The 16,534-nt window shown below is 47.1% G+C and overlaps 1 protein-coding gene across 1 annotated transcript; it reads right to left on the bottom strand.

Annotated features, from left to right (window-relative positions):
- Window positions 1–1,522: 1,522 nt before the first annotated feature.
- LOC118081019 (lymphocyte antigen 6 complex locus protein G6c) lies at window positions 1,523–11,136 on the bottom strand. Its single transcript, XM_035107115.3, has 3 exons — window positions 10,975–11,136; window positions 4,680–4,796; window positions 1,523–3,337 (listed from the first exon to the last, which is right to left on the bottom strand). Exons 1-3 carry the CDS (start codon window positions 11,024–11,026, stop codon window positions 3,204–3,206), a joined length of 303 nt encoding a protein of 100 aa, XP_034963006.2. The 5' UTR covers window positions 11,027–11,136; the 3' UTR covers window positions 1,523–3,203.
- Window positions 11,137–16,534: the final 5,398 nt, after the last annotated feature.

Here is a 16,534-nt window from a genome sequence, read left to right as displayed (position 1 = left end):
ATTTGGATGATTATAAAAGATGCAGGAGGAAATGATTAACAATAGGACCCACAAAGGGGAGGAGGGAAGTCCAAGAGACCTTGGAATCTTGTTTTTATGTTGTATGTTCAGGGCCGGCCCTAAGGCAAGGCTGGGCGGCGCAATGCGCCAGGGTGCCGGGCCGCCAGGGGGGCGCCGCGCAGGGAAACGGGGCACCGGGGCGCCGGAGGGATCTTCGCGCCAGGGCTCCAGATATGCTTAAGACGGCCCTGTGTATGTTGGATACGTGACTGTAAAATTTTAACCTGAAAACCAAATATATATTTTTAAAAAACAAAACCGTAAGGGTGTCCTGTTGTTACAGTGGCCTACCAGATGGGAAGCTCACAATCGGGGCATGAGCGCAGCAGCTCTCTCCACGCTTGCAATTCCAAGTCACTGGTATTCAGAGATTTGTAAATTGCTTTGGTTTGCCTTGGGCAAGATAAAGAGACTAAAAAAATTAAATAAATAATAATAGTATACAGGCGGCTCTCCACTTATGTGGGAGTTACGTTCCTGGCCCCCCTTGTGCATAAGGGAACTGGGGCGATTTAAGAGGCATCAGAAATACCTTTTTCTTTTATACTATACCTTTTTGCCTCTGGATTGTCAGAAAAGGGCAGGGAACAGCACATCCAAGCCAGCTTAAAGCAGCTTCCCGCCCGACAGCTATTGAGCGGGTTAGCGAGGCAGCAGTGAGAGTGCCCATGCACCATTTTGGAGTCCATAAGTTTTTTCTTTTCTTTTAAGCCTTTGAAATATTTAATTCTGGACTTTTGACTCACTGACAGCCTCTTCAGGCTCTGGGGAGGGTTTCCTCACAAGCCATGATGACGTCCCAGCATTCTCCCATTATTCCCAGGCTTGAATTGATTTGTTTATTTCCCGGCACCATGCATATATGCGGCCGTGCACTAGTTGATCACGTGCAAGCGGGCAGATGCTTGTCTTGCTTCTGACATTGGAAGGAGAGCCTAACGCAGGCACCCCCAAACTTCAGCCCTCCAGATGTTTAGGACTACAATTCCCATCTTCCCCAACCACTGGTCCTGTTAGCTAAGGATCATGGGAGTTGTAGGCCAAAACATCTGGAGGGCCGCAATTTGGGGATGCCTGGCCTAACGCCTTGTGGGAGCAGCAGAACAAGCTCCATTGTAAATACTCCAGTGTTTAACTAGGGACTGTCTCATCTTTCCAGGAGAGCCCAGGGCAAACATGTAGGATGTCACAATCGGATATCTCAAATATGTCTCTTATTCCAGGTTGTCTTTGAAGCTGTAGATCACCAGCTGGGTCCTTGCAATGATGAACTCAGCTCTGACTACCTCCCAAAATCCATTTGTATATTTCCATGTGGCAAAGCTGCTGTGGGGGCCTTCTCAGGTTCCCTTTGGTGATCAACTGAAAACCACCCAGGAACCTACAGACAGATCCCAATCTATCTACAGGCCTTACAAGATGCCAGTCCTGTGAAGGAAAGGGCTTGTGCGGAGGCAGCATGGTCAAGTCAACCGACTTTATTCATTCCTTCAGCCAAAGACGGCAGCAATACAATTCGAAAGCAACTGCGGTTTACACCAGAAGCACAAAAGCCATGTAAAACACAGCACATCATTGTACAAACTTCATAGTATTTTTACGGCTGTATGGAATCTCTTTGATGTTCAACTTAAGGAATTTGATTTCAGATTCTGCTAGAGTAAATGGAGCATGCATAATAATAATGATGATGATGATGAGATAACTTATTATATTTATACCCCGCCCATCTGGCTGGGTTTCCCCAGCCACATTTAATCATTTGCCAAGTCAGCATTTCGGCAACTCTCCACAGCTCCCCAGTAAATACAAAAAGATATAAAAGATAACAGGACGTTTTAAAACTTTGCATACATATTTTTCTAGACTCCCCCCCCCCTCCCCACACCTCGTACCAGCAAATAAACACCTGGCAATGAAGCTCAGGGTGAATTCAGATTGAGAAGAGGACAGCCGTTGTTTTAACCAAGGGGTGGGGAATCTCAGACTCAGGGGCCAGATCGGCCCCCGAGTCTTTCTGTCTGGCCCTGAAGACTTTCACCAAGCTACACTTCCTCCCAAGCCACAACAGACCTGCTAGGCACCCTCAACTGTTTTTAGCTAGCTGTAATCCTTGAACTCTGAAGATGCTTCTTGGTTGAAGGAGAACAGGTGTGTGTGTGTGTGTGTGTGTGTGTGTGTGTGTGTGTGTGTGTGTACACTAGCACCACCCACCTTTGTCATGCAGCCCCTGGAAGGTTGACTCAAATCTAAAGTGTGGCCCTCAGGCTGAAAAAGGTGTCCCACCCCTTGTCCCACCCCCAGCCATTTGCTAAAGAGAAGAGAAAAAGATTCTCTCCAGTTACGCTGTTTCTCTTGGGGAGTTTAAACATACAAATCTCTCTTTACTGTATGCTTCGATCTTCAGGAGAAATGCAGTTTGGTTTCTAAACTTGTGAAGACAGAGAGAAACAATTCTGAAGACTTTAAAGAAAGGGTAAAAAAGCAACAACAGAGGTCCTTTTCATAGAAGAGCCATTGAAATTAATGAATCTGCATTCAGTGCCTGCTAAAAGCATGTTTGTTTAGACATGTAGGACGCTTACATGTGTTTTAATTTGCGGGTATTTTTGGCCCAATTTTAATTACTTTTGAAGGATTCAAGTTGTTGTTTAACAGTCAATCCCTCTTCACGGGGAATGCTGGGAATTGTAGTTTTGTGAGAGGAAAAAGGTGTGTGTGTGGTGTGTGTGTGTGTGTGTGTGTGTGTGTGTGTGTGTGTCAATACCTCTCAGCACCCTTGAGGGATGACAGTTCCCAGAATTCATTGGGGAAGCCATGACTGTTTAAAGGGCTGTCTTAGTGCTTCCCCTGTGTGCTTTGAACATGACCTATGTAGAACTAGCTATGAAGCATCTTCAGCAGGTCCTGTGGGAGAGGCCACAACTGGTGTGGCCAGTTTCCTTTGGGAGGGAAGAAGAAGCTGAAAATCTTGAGCACTGTGAGGGGACAGAAGGTCAAAGTGATGGGATCATATAATCTGAGGGTTGTCTTTTTGGGTGAAAAGGGTCTCTTTTGCCAGCCTTTATTGTAAATGAACCAGCTGTTGGCCCCGTGCTAAGCCGAACCTCCCTAGGGACAGAAAACGAGAACCGCCCACGGCGCTAAGCATTGCATAAGTCGGTGTCGCAGCAAGTGCGTTCGTAGGCCATGTTGAAGGCATCCTCCCTCCGCTCGGTCTTGTTGCAGAGCTCGGCGTATGTGCCACACCCATAGCGTTTGAAGAGGAATAATTCACCTGGTGGGAGAGGAACGAGATATGCATTAATTTAACTCCTTTCCTGTACCGAGGGTGAGTCGCTCCACAAAGCAGATAACCCTGAAAATCTAGGTGTTTGGAGCACGGAGCCAGAGAAGACCCGCACCATACGCTTAAAACACTACGGTGTCATTTTAAACAATCACGGCTTCTCCCAGGGAGTTCTGGGAGCTGGGGTTGAAATGCAGGAATCTCAGCTAAAGCATCCATGGCAGATGGACATCCAACCTCTGCTTTAAAAACCCCAATCAAGTCTAATATGGGAGGAGGAGATATAGGAGAAGGATTAAAAAAACAAGGTAAATAAGGAATTAGGAATATAGTTGAAGCGTATGCTGATTTCGTGATTTCGGATTGAATAATTGAATGAGTGTTTATTTTTGTTTGTTGATTGTATTGTCTTTATTATGTTTATGATTATTAAAATTATTATCATTTACATTATATTATTTGTAGTAGAAGTTATACGGTATTATTTTATATGTTTTATTATGGTTATTAATTATATATGTTTTTGTACATTATGATTTCTATATTATTGTTTTGCTTTTTTTGTATGTCATTATTTCTATATGATGGGACGCAGGTGGCGCTGTGGGTTAAACCACAGAGCCTAGAGCTTGCTGATCAGAAGGTCGGTGGTTCGAATCCCCGCGACGGGGTGAGCTCCCGTTGCTCGGTCCCAGCTCCTACTACCTAGCAGTTTGAAAGCACGTCAAAGTGCAAGTAGATAAATAGGTACCGCTACAGCGGGAAGGTAAACGGCGTTTCCGTGTGCTGCTCTGGTTTGCCAGAAGCGCCTTTGTCATGCTGGCCACATGACCTGGAAGCTGTACGCCGGCTCCCTCGGCCAATAATGCGAGATGAGCGCCGCAACCCCAGAGTCGGTCACGACTGGACCTAATGGTCAGGGGTCCCTTTACCTTTACCTATTTCTATATGGGTTTTTTGGGGGGGCGGTGTGAGAATGTATTTTAATTTAAATTCCAATAAAGTTAAATTTTATTTTTTTTAAAAAAAAAAACCAATCAAGGAGAGTGCACCACCTCCCTAGGGAGTTGTAACTTGAAGCCCTGGGTTCGAGTCCTGCCCTCCACAGCAGGAGATAAGGCAAATGAATAGGCAGCAAGCGCAAGGAGGAACAAGAGCAAGGCCAGGAAATACTGGGGGTCAGCAGGGGACCCCTTTCTGTCGGGAGAGCGCCTGGTCAGGTGCCTGTTGATACTGACACCTCACACCATTCCCCGAAGGCACTAGTTCTCACGCTGCGCAACTGATGGAGATTATACAGCACTAGCGGATTTCCAGTCATTGTTCTTACCAGCATAAACTTTGGTTGCCTCACAGAACTGCCCTTCGCTCGCTTTGCAGGGTTCGTCGGTCTTCAGGCAGAGCTTGCCAACTTTGTACTGGCAGACTCTGCACACGAGACCTTCAGCTGCAGGAGAGAAGCACAAAGACAGGCATGGTTTTCATCAGAAATTATAAATGGGCCACAAAAGTGCTTAAAAAAACAACAACAACCAAAAACTGCATGCCAGCTTTCCTCCTGTGTGCTTGATGGTGCCCGTGGTTTCCCCCCACCACATTTTATCCTAACAGATTGAGGTTGAATCCTGACAAGACAGAAGTACTGTTTGTGGGGGACAGGGGGCGGGCAGGTTTGGGGGGCTCCCTGGTCCTGAATGGGGTAACTGTGGCCCTGAAGGACCAGGTGCGCAGCCTGGGAGTCATTTTGGACTCACAGCTGTCCATGGAGGCACAGGTCAATTCTGTGTCCAGGGCGGCTGTCTACCAGCTCCATCTGGTACGCAGGCTGAGACCCTACCTGCCCGCAGACTGTCTCACCAGAGTGGTGCATGCTCTAGTTATCTCCCACTTGGACTACTGCAATGCGCTCTACGTGGGGCTACCTTTGAAGGTGACCCGGAAACTACAGTTAATCTAGAACGCGGCAGCTAGACTGGTGACTGGGAGTGGCCGCCAAGACCACATAACACCGGTCTTGAAAGACCTGCATTGGCTCCCAGTACGTTTCCGAGCACAGTTCAAAGTGTTGGTGCTGACCTTTAAACTCCTAAACGGCCTCGGTCCAGTATACCTGAAGGAGTGTCTCCACCCCCATCATTCTGCTCGGACACTGAGGTCCAGTGCCGAGGGCCTTCTGGCGGTTCCCTCGCTGTGAGAAGCCAAATTACAGGGAACCAGGCAGAGGGCCTTCTCGGTAGTGGCACCCACCTTGTGAAAAGCCCTCCCGCCAGATGTCAAAAAGAAAAATAACTACCAAACTTTTAGAGGACATCTAAAGGCAGCCCTGTTTAGGGAAGCTTTTAATCTTTAAGAAATTAGTGTATTCTAATATTTCTGTTGGAAGCCGCCCAGAGTGGCTGGGGAAACCCAGCCAGATAGGTGGGGTATATAATAATAATAATAATAATAATAATAATAATAATAATAATAATAATCCTTTGCAGCCATGTGTGTGGTAGGTCAGACTGAGAGGAAGTGGCTGGCCAAAGGCCCCTTCATGTGAGCTTCATGTTTTGGTGGAGATTTGAAACCAGCTTCCTGCAGACCTATTCCGACATTCTAACCACTATACCACACTCCCCATTTGTAGCAGATGTCAAAGCAAAACTGTTTTGTAAGAATGTAGGAATCAGCTTATTTCCATTCCAGATTAGTTTCACATGCTTTTAGTCTGTTCCATCCTGTAGCAGCGATGGCACGTGACTAGGCCAACTGGTCTAGAGGTTGGATTTCCAACAGTTGGGGAATCTCCACACCAGGGGACGTCAGCCTCTGGGTCACCGCTTGCCTGGCTTCAGAAGCTGGGGAGGTTACCCAGAGAAGAGCCTCAGCAGAAAATCTTAATCAGCAGGCAAGTTCAAACGGGGAAATGTTAGCTTCTTTAAGCTGGCACAAGCTTCTTCCGAAACCTGAACCGATTCAGGGTGGAGGGAATCCCTCCCAGCTGGATGCCAGCCAGGCTTCTGTTGTAAACAGATTTTTGTGCCAAGGAATGCTGGAACGGGAACAAGAATGGGTGGCTGATGATCTCTGCCGAGGCTGCCAAGGCGCCTTTCGTAATCCAGGGAGCACCCAGAATGTAAAGTGGGCAGCATTGTAGTGTGCATTCCTGATTATAGATGCTCAAGGTGGTATCTGGGCGGTTCCACATGACCCCAGTTTCCATTCTGTTTGCGCCTACGAAAGTTTTGGGGCGGGCACACTGCTTCCTTTTTCCAGTCAAGTGCACATCCTGTAATTTCTTGCGGGAACCCTGTAACTTTTTACAGCACAAACGTTCTGGTTTATTTTATTTTCCCTGCTTTAGTTGCGCTGTAAGGCAAGAGTAAGGGACCCAGGCATAGCTGCCAAGTTTTCCCTTTTCTCGCGAGGAAGCCTATTCAGCATAAGGGAAAATCCCTTTAAAAAAGGGGATAACTTGGCAGCTATGGACCCAGGTGGCACTGTGGGTTAAACCACAGAGTCTAGGGCTTGCTGATCAGAAGGTCGGCGGTTCGAATCCCTGCAACGGGGTGAGCTCCCGTTGCTCGGTCCCAGCTCCTGCCCACCTAGCAGTTCGAAAGCACATCAAAGTGCAAGTAGATAAATAGGGACCGCTCCGGTGGGAAGGTAAACGGCGTTTCCGTGCGCTGCTCTGGTTCGCCAGAAGCAGCTTTGTCATGCTGGCCACATGACCCGGAAGCTGTCTGCGGACAAATGCTGGCTCCCTCGGCCTATAGAGCGAGATGAGTGCCGCAACCCTAGAGTCGGACACGACTGGACCTGATGGTCAGGGGCCCCTTTACCTTCAAGGCAAGTGTGCCCCTTCAGACAGCAATAACATGCAGAACAACAAAGAAAACACAGAATGATGTGTGGATAGACCAGGGGCACATTCAACCTTTTTTTGTAATTTAAAATGGTTTGAATCTGTTTTTAATATTGTGTAACATTGTATTTTAATATTAATGTTGTGTTTAACTTGTTGTAATCCGCCCTGGGGCCTTAGGGTAAAGGGCAGGTAATAAATTGTAACTACTACTACTCCTACACATTTAAAGCAATGCGGCACACCACCCGAACCTCTGAGCGGTGCGAGATTCAGGGTTTTAAGGCATGCTTATCCAGAGTCTGTGAGGCACAGTGGAGATTGTGGTGTCTTTATGATATGTGGGTTATTTACACACATATATAAACTAAGCCAATGATGGAAGGGTTTCACATCATTACCACACCAAGAGGTTCTTGTTTCTCCCATAGCTGCCGCTTAGGATTCAAACAGACATCAGCCGTAGCTCTGCCTGCTGCTCATCTGCTTCTCTGTCACATAGTTTCTAACTTCTCTAAGATCTGTGGATTTGTCTGTTGAGGGAGGGAGGGGCCCATTCATTTGCCATCCCAGACAGAGTCCCTTGATCCTTTGATCTTCATAATGGTCCATCCCCAGGCTATCACCTCATGAGGAAGTTAAACTTGCTTAATTAGCTGTTAACACTTGCTGATTGCTGGAGATTAGCATTGCCTAGCCCACAGTTTAATACACATGAGTCTGACCCCCCAGTTTTAACACTCCAAGCATTGGTTGAATTCTAACAGCTACCGGACCCAGAAATTTAGGGTGTCTGGCACCCACAAACTCATAACTCTATTATGGTTCCCACCCCCCCCCCAAAAAAAGAAACTTGGAAACGGTGGTTTACATCTCACAGAGCAATAATCCCCCAGCTGCTCACCCTTAAATCAAACCCCAGTGGAGGACATCATTAGAAAATGTCTCCATCTGCCTTTTTCAGATGGTGAAGCACATTGGGAGAGGCTGACTAGTGCCTGAGAAATGTTTGCTGGAAAGAATACACATCCCACCCTCAGCCGTTTTGCAAGAATAAAATAAGCTCAAAACCTCTCATGCACCGAAATTCTCAGTTGCCCTGAGAATGGGACAGAAAAACTGAAGCCTTTTTTCACAGGGGAAGAAAACTGTTGCCTCCATGGGATTAGCTTGGGTTGTTGTTGTTGTTGCAAATATTCCTTTCTCCCTCCCTCCTCCACTTTGTTTTCTCAGCTTGTTTTTTGTTGCTTAGTTTAATTCTACTGAATTACACGCACCAAAGGGAAATTCAAACCCGTGGTGGTTGAATTTTAGAATTTATGCTCAGGGACCTGATTAGTCCTGCCGAGGTGGAGAAACAAAGACAACCCCAAATACTGTAAAGTAATAGAAATAAGTGAACTCAAGAGAAAACAAGCCTTTCTGTAATTAGAATCATAGAATCTTAGAGTTGGAAGGGACCCAAGGGTCATCTAGTCCAACCCCCTGCAATGCAGGAATCTCAGCTAAAGCATCCAGGACAGATGGGCATCCAATCTCTGCTTGAAAACCTCCAAGGAAGGAGAGTCCACCACCTCTCGTGGGAGTCTGTTCCACTGCTGAACAGCTTTTACTGTCAGAAACCTTTTACAAATGTTTAGTCGGAATCTCCTTTTTTTGTACTTGAAGCCATTGTACTTGAAGAGCAGGAGAAAGCAAGCATGCTCCCTCTTCCATGTAGCAGCCATTAAAATATTTGAAGTTGGCTATCGTATCACCTCTCAGGCTAAACATACCCAGCTCCTTCAAGCATTCCTCATAAGGCTTAGTTTCCAGACCCTTGATCATCTTGGCTGCCCTCCTCTGGACTTAGTGCTTTCTTTTCATCAACAATCTTTTGGATTTCACTTCCTAACCCTCACACATAAATGGCAAAAGGTTGTAGATCCAGTATGGCAAACCTTTGTCCCTCCGGATGTTGCTGAACTACGACCCACATCAGCCCCAGCCAGCAAGACCAATAGTCAAAGCTGATAGGAGTTGTAGCCCAACAACATCTGGAGGGACAAAGGTTCCAGAATCGCAGGGTTGCCTCCAACTAACTTCCACTCACACTAGATCCACTGAAAAAAAAGAACCCAAAATATTCATGTCTCTTAAGTTCAATGGATCTGCTCCAATTAGGACTAGCATTGGGCACAACCCATCGAGTTGGAAAGAAATTTGGAGGTCATCTACTCCAGCTTTCGACCAACCTGGTGTCTCCTTGCTGTGCCAGTTGGGGCTGATAGGAGCAACATTTGGAGGGCACCAAGTTGGCCAAGGCTGATCTCGTTCAATCCCCCATTCAATTCAGGATCTGCAATGCAGAAATCTTGTGGTTGCAGCACCCCTGGAATATGGCTGTCCAGTCTGCTTAGGTCCCTCCAGCAGACAACAAAGTGTACAATGTTAGTCCTACTCAGAGCAGACACATTGAAATGAGTGGACACGACTTAGACCTATTGATTTCCGTACTCTGAGGAAAAAATAGTTGGGTACGACCCAAAAGGACCCACCATTTCAAAATCCTTATAGTTATGAATTTGTGAGTGCCAGACCACTATTTATTATCTCCAGATCAAGTTAGTATTAGAATTTACCATATATCCCGGCGTATAAGACGACTGGACATATAAGACGACCCCCAACTTTTCCAGTTAAAATATAGAGTTTGGGATATACTCGCTGTATAAGAAATATGACCTGGCGTATAAGACGACCCCCAACTTTTGAGAAGATTTTCCTGGGTTAAAAAGTAGTCTTATACGCAGGAATATATAACAATTAAGGCTCAGGGTCCATGTGTATTAGGCTGCAATCAGCAAGCTTTCAAAGCAATAATTTAATAAGCAGGGGAATTTAATAACCAGGCTAGCTTCCTGGGTTCAGATGATAGCCTCAGGCAGACATAGGCAAACTTGGCCCTCCAGATGTTTTGAGACTACAATTCCCATCATCCCCGACCACTGGTTCTGTTAGCTAGGGATGATGGGAGTTGTAGTCCCAAAACATCTGGAGGGCTGAGTTTGCCTATCCCTGGCCTAGGGGATGGCCCATTAACACAACAAAAGATACAAAGGGACCTGGTGTGGGAGGACAAATGAGTGGGGCCCCTCCCTCAACAGATAAAGCCAGATTTTAGAGTAGAGAGATTAGAGTTAGGAGTTATGTGACCGAGACACAAAGCAGCAGCACATCTATTTGGATCCAAGCAAGACCCTCTTGGGGTGATTATGCTGAGAACCCCTCCATCATAGACTCATGTTGTATATATGTGTAAATAAACCTAATGACACCACTGTCTCTGCTGTGCCTCATTCCAAGCTGGGTATGGACACCTAGAACCGCTGAAATCTCACACTGTGCACAGATTGGGGTGGCAATGCAACACCTGAGCTGCTCAAAAAGATGGACCCATCCATTTTCTTACACATTTGCACTAGCTAATTAACAACAACAACAAAACAACAACAACAACAACAGTAGTAATTTCTTATTTATACCCCTCCCATCTGACTGGGTTTCCCCAGCCACTCTGGGCAGCTCCCAAAAGATTTACACAATAAAACATCAAACATTAAAAACTTCCCTAAACAGGGCTGCCTTCAGATGGTTGTTTATTTCCTTGACATCTAATGGGAGGGCGTTCCACAGGGTGGGTGCCACTACCGAGAAGGCCCTCTGCCTGGCTAAATTCCCATGCAAGTGTTTTGCAAAACAACACCCCCCTATTTTCCTTTGAAAGCCCGGTACTTACCAACTGTGCAGAAGAGCAGAAGGGAAAAGCCCAGGAGAAGACACTTGTTCATCTTGAGAAATTTCACGAGAGAGAGAGAGAGGAGGAGGAATGTGTGTGTGGCAATGACAAGAAGACAGAAGAATCTAACTTTGACTCTGAAGGAAGACTCCTCTTAAAAGGTCTTGAGATGGGAGGTATTAGGGTCAAGAACTGATTTCCATTTGGAGCCAACCAATGGGATGAAGGGATGGGAACAATAGGCACACCTGATACTTAGAGAATGGAAAGGAGGTGTGTTGGAGGTGGCATGGAAATGGAGTTTCAGTCCAATTAAAACACCATTCCATAATTGATGGACTTAAGAATCTTCAAACACCAGAGTGCCACAGAAGCTGTTCCACTTCACAGCTCCCGTGAGCATATTCCTCTACATCAGGGATCCCCAAACTGCGGCCCTCCAGATGTTTTGGGCTACAACTCCCATGATCCCTAGCTAACAGGACCAGTGGTCAGGGATGATGGGAATTGTAGTCCAAAACATCTGGAGGGCCGAAGTTTGGGGATGCCTGCTCTACATCTTGAAGGAGTGAAGAGACTAGCTAGCCCAGTAACTAGGCTTATGCCGAAAAGCAACAGTGAGTCATCATTTCCTAGCACACATAAATTGTGTCTGCATAATATCAAGGCAGAGTCTAAGGGTGGAAGCCAACATGATGCCATTCAGACGCTTTTGGGTTACAATTCTCAATAGCCTGAGGCAGGATGGTCAGTAGTTAAGGATGATGGGAGTTGTAGTGCCTTCCATGGAGGGAAGGAATGGGGAGCCTGTGGCCTTCCAGATGTAATGTTGCATGACTAGTAACTCTTGAAAGATTTTTTTAAAAAAAGGAAAGGAAATCTGATCTGGAATTCTGGAAAACTGGAGGGGGTAGGAATTGGGGTGTGTATGGAAACTTCACGCAACAATGAGTGAAACAAAGCAGTGTTTTGAAATAATATTCTGGCTGCCAAGGACACAGCTGCAAATTGCCCAGAGCTAAGTTTCAGCAGTAGCTGCTGATCTCAATTCCAAAATGACATCTTTCAGATGTAGACAGATGCAATTTCGATATGAATATCACTCCTTGAACTGTCTCCCTCTCCCTCTCCCTCATCTCTCACACACATACCTTAAATCTGTTTATGAAAGAAGTTCTTAATCTGGAGTCACCTGTCTGTCAGCTAGCAAGCGAGCCTCATTCAGGGTCAGCCAGCCAAATGTTTTTGGATCGTGGCGCATCTTGCAGACGGCTTCCTGGGCAGCAAACCGCTTTGGCTACCTGGAAAGCGGGCCAGATTAACAGTTGGGCATTGAGCAAGAGAACTGAAATCTATGGGACAGGGCCTGTTTGGAACCCATTCACAGCGCTGGAGTGGGATGTTGAATTGTATGGGTACACTGACAGCGGGAAAACTACAGTGGTACCTCTACTTACGAAGAACTCTACTTATGAATGTTTCTACTTACGAACGGAGCTCCATCCGCCATCTTGGATGAGGGCTAGATAGGATTTTTTCTACTTACGAATTTTTAGATAGGGCTGCTTTGACTTACAAATTTTTTCTCCCAATGCATTCCAATGGGATTCGACTTACAATTTTTTTTTACTTACTAATGTGCGTTCAGAACGCATTAAATTCGTAAGTAGAGGTACCACTGTACTGGGAAACATATAGAAAAGCCAAATACAAATACCCATGAAGAAGGAGAAGGAGAAGGAGAGGAAGAAGAGTTTGGATTTGATATTCCGCTTTATCACTACCCGAAGGAGTCTCAAAGCGGCTAACATTCTCCTTTCCCTTCCTCCCCCACAACAAACACTCTGTGAGGTGAGTGAGGCTGAGAGACTTCAGAGAAGTGTGACTAGCCCAAGGTCACCCAGCAGCTGCATGTGGAGGTGCGGAGACGCGAACCCGGTTCCCCAGATTACGAGTCTACCGCTCTTAACCACTACACCACACTGGCTCTACACCACATGAGGCGGTGCTTGGTGAAGAAGTTTCCTCAGGTGGCAGACAGGGGACAGTTGGTAGGGGCACTATATTTGGGCACTAGGGTATGTGCCACTGGCGGCCACCTGCTCGTTTGCCCACCTCCGCCGCCTCCAATATCCCCTGCTAGTGCTTTCTGCTCCTACAAAGCCCCTGCTGTGGTGGTGGTGGGGGCACCAGGGTGGTGGGGGAGGAGATGTGGGAGAACAGACAACATTTTCTGTTTTGCCTCAAGTGGCAAAATGTCCTGGGCCAGTCCTGACTGCCAATTCCAAAGCACGCAAAGAGTTTTGGTTTTTTGGTGGTTGTTCTCTCCCCTTCCTGCGCACCACTAACATACAGACAAGCGACTAGTACATTTTGCACAAACTCTTTGTATCTCATTTGGCCACCTGGATCACCTGACAGAGGATTGAAAGGCTGCGAGCATAATTAAGCTAATCATTTCTTCCCAATATTTCTTTATTAATGGGCAGGACCACCAAACATGCCTCGTATCTGCATTTGAGGACCCAGACTTCCAACGTTTGTCTCCTCATCCGGGTTATGCCAGCTACCGCCGGTAAATCCACTTCGAACAGTTGTCTCTTAGGCCCCGTATGCACTGCACATGTAAAGCAGTATCATACCGCTTTAAATTACCATGGCTTCCCCCAAAGGATCTTGGGAGCTGTAGTTTGTGAAGAGTGGTGAAGGTTGTTGTTGTTGTTTAGTCGTTTAGTCGTGTCCGACTCTTCGTGACCCCATGGACCAGAGCACGCCAAGCACTCCTGTCTTGCACTGCCTCCCGCAGTTTGGTCAAACTCATGTTCGTAGCTTCGAGAACACTGTCCAACCATCTCGTCCTCTGTCGTCCCCTTCTCCTAGTGCCCTCCATCTTTCCCAACATCAGGGTCTTTTCCAGGGAGTCTTCTCTTCTCATGAGGTGGCCAAAGTATTGGAGCCTCAGCTTCATGATCTGTCCTTCCAGTTTACATTTTACAGTTAATAAATTTATTTATTTGGTTTTTCAAGTTAAAATTTTACAATCACAAACATACAACATATAAACAAGATTCCAAAGAATTTCCTAGACTTCTCCCCCCCCCCCTTTGTGGGCATAGCTGCCAAGTTATCCCTTTTTTTAAGGGATTTTCCCTTATGCTGAATAGGCTTCCTCGCAAGAAAAGGGAAAACTTGGCAGCTATGTCTGTGGGTCCTATTATTAATCATTTCCTCCTGCACCTTTTATAATAATCCAAATCTTTTACATCTCAGTTATATCCAAAATTCACCAATAAACTTCAAGTGTTATTCAGATCCTACTAACGACTTTAACTGTTTACAATGGTTTCTAAGTACAATTGAAAATTTTCCCTGTGAGAATTAAAAGCACCTGCTCTGAGCCAAGGCACTTTTGAGCAGCGAAGGGAAGAATCAGGGCCGTCTCTAGGCCCGGGCTGGGTGGCGCAATGCGCCAGGGCACCTGGCCACCAGGGGCGCTGCTGCACCCACCAGACAGCTGATGCCTGAGCCCTATGGCTCCGCCGCCGCCTCTCCTTTGGCCGTGGGAATCCCCTCAGCCGCTGCCCGCCAAGCCACTGTCGCCTGCAGGAGCAGCTCCCAAGGGGCCTCCTCCACATCTGGTGCACACCACCCAACCACCCCCACTCCCGGGGCACAGACGGCGGCATGGCAACTGCCTCCTGCTCCTCGGGCCACTGGGAGCGCAGTGAGAGAGCGCAGGTGGAGGCAGCAGTGGACCGGTCAGCCGGCCGGGGAACAAGCGGGGCACTGCAGGACCCGGAATTCACTGCTCACGCTTGTTTCCTCCAGTGCGGATGGCGGCCGCTGGGCCACGCGGCCTCCGGGCCAGGGAGGTGGCGGGAGGTGGGGAGCTGCCCGCGCCCTGGCTGGGGCAGAGAGGGGTCGGCGGCATGACCTGGCAGTGGGACACTGCGCAGCAGGTGAGGATCGGCGGGAAGCCTGGGTTGGTGGCCCTGGGGACCCTGAGCCCGGGCAAGAGAGAGCAGCTTGGGGAAAGGGAAGTGGCGCCAGAGGGACCTTTGCGTCTCGGCGCTAGATTTCCTTAAGACGGCCCTGGGAAGAATGGATAAGGACCGGGGCTGGATTTAGGTTTGATGAGGCCCTTAGCTACGGAAGGTAATGGGGCCCTTTATATATCCAGCTGTCCTTTGTCAACAACAAATTGTCGCTGATTTTTTGTGTGTTGAATATATGCTATATAGTACCTTATGGGCCTAATAGGTATCTAAAGGCATTTGCACATGCAGAATGTAGGCACCCTATATATAGAAATGAGCAAACCAGTGATGTTTTAGGGAGCAGGCTAGCAGGCGGGGCCCATTACTTACATCATAGGAGCCTACACAACACAAAACACTGTTGCTGTATGTAGGTTTTATTTTATTTATCTTATATTTTGGAAATGTACATCCAGTTTTGTTTTCCTTTAAAAAAAATTGGGCGGGGGCCAAGAGAGTGGGGCCCTAAGCTATAGCTTGTTTAGCTTATAGTACATATAACCCAGGTGGCGCTGTGGTTAAACCGCTGAGCCTAGAGCTTGCTGATCAGAAGGTCGGCGGTTCGAATCCCTGTGACGGGGTGAGCTCCCGTTGCTTGGTCCCAGCTCCTGCCAACCTAGCAGTTCGAAAGCACGTCAAAATGCAAGTAGATGAATAGGAACCGCTACAGCGGGAAGGTAAACGGCGTTTCCATGTGCTGCTCTGGTTTGCCAGAAGCGGCTTTGTCATGCTGGCCACATGACCTGGAAGCTATACGCCGGCTCCCTCGGCCAATAATGCGAGATGAGCGCGCAACCCCAGAGTCGGTCACGACTGGACCTAATGGTCAGGGGTCCCTTCACCTTTACCTTTACCTTTACCTAAATCCGGCACTGCTGAGTGAGGAGATGACACAAGCCACTGCAGTATTGGGAAGCTCAAATTTCCCCCTCATTGCTCATTGCTTTTCTGGGGTCACAGAGTATGATGTCTGAACGCGGACCCACATAATAACTGTACCTTTCCGTCAGATGTTATCTTATTTCAGTCAACCCCATCATCTCCTGGGAAAACCAAAGATGTCGCAACCTTTACACAGGGCTTCTCCGTGTAGAAACTGATTGTTAAGTTATCAGATGGAGGAAAAAAATTACCCCAAGAGCAGAAATTGTTGTGGTGCGAATCCGAGGCTTTGCTTATACATAGTTCCTGGAGGTGGAAGATCTCCCCTTTGTTTCTCATTTTTCCAAACTTAAACTCAGTTCTCCACATTTCTGAGGGGATTTGCATTAAAAAAAAAACTTATGAAAACGATTCAGCATTTCAGTGCAAATTTAGGCCACAGGTCAGGCCTGCAGAGCATCATGTGCTATGGTCCTTCCTCTGCAGAACTTTTACCCCACAGAGGGTTTTTTTTTTAAAAAAAAACACAAAACAAAATGCCCCCCCCCCCTCTCAGAATCAGAATTTGCAACCAGACAGGCTTCTATCAGAAAGCACAGTGTGGTTGCTGACAGGATAACAGGCCCAAACACCCACACCAC

This window comes from Zootoca vivipara, chromosome 2 (assembly GCF_965207765.1).
Source record: "Zootoca vivipara chromosome 2, rZooViv2.hap1.1, whole genome shotgun sequence".
Classification (NCBI taxonomy): Eukaryota; Metazoa; Chordata; class Lepidosauria; order Squamata; family Lacertidae; genus Zootoca; species Zootoca vivipara.
The sequence above is the reverse complement of the archived record's forward strand: the minus strand, read 5'-3'. Positions and strand labels throughout refer to the sequence as shown.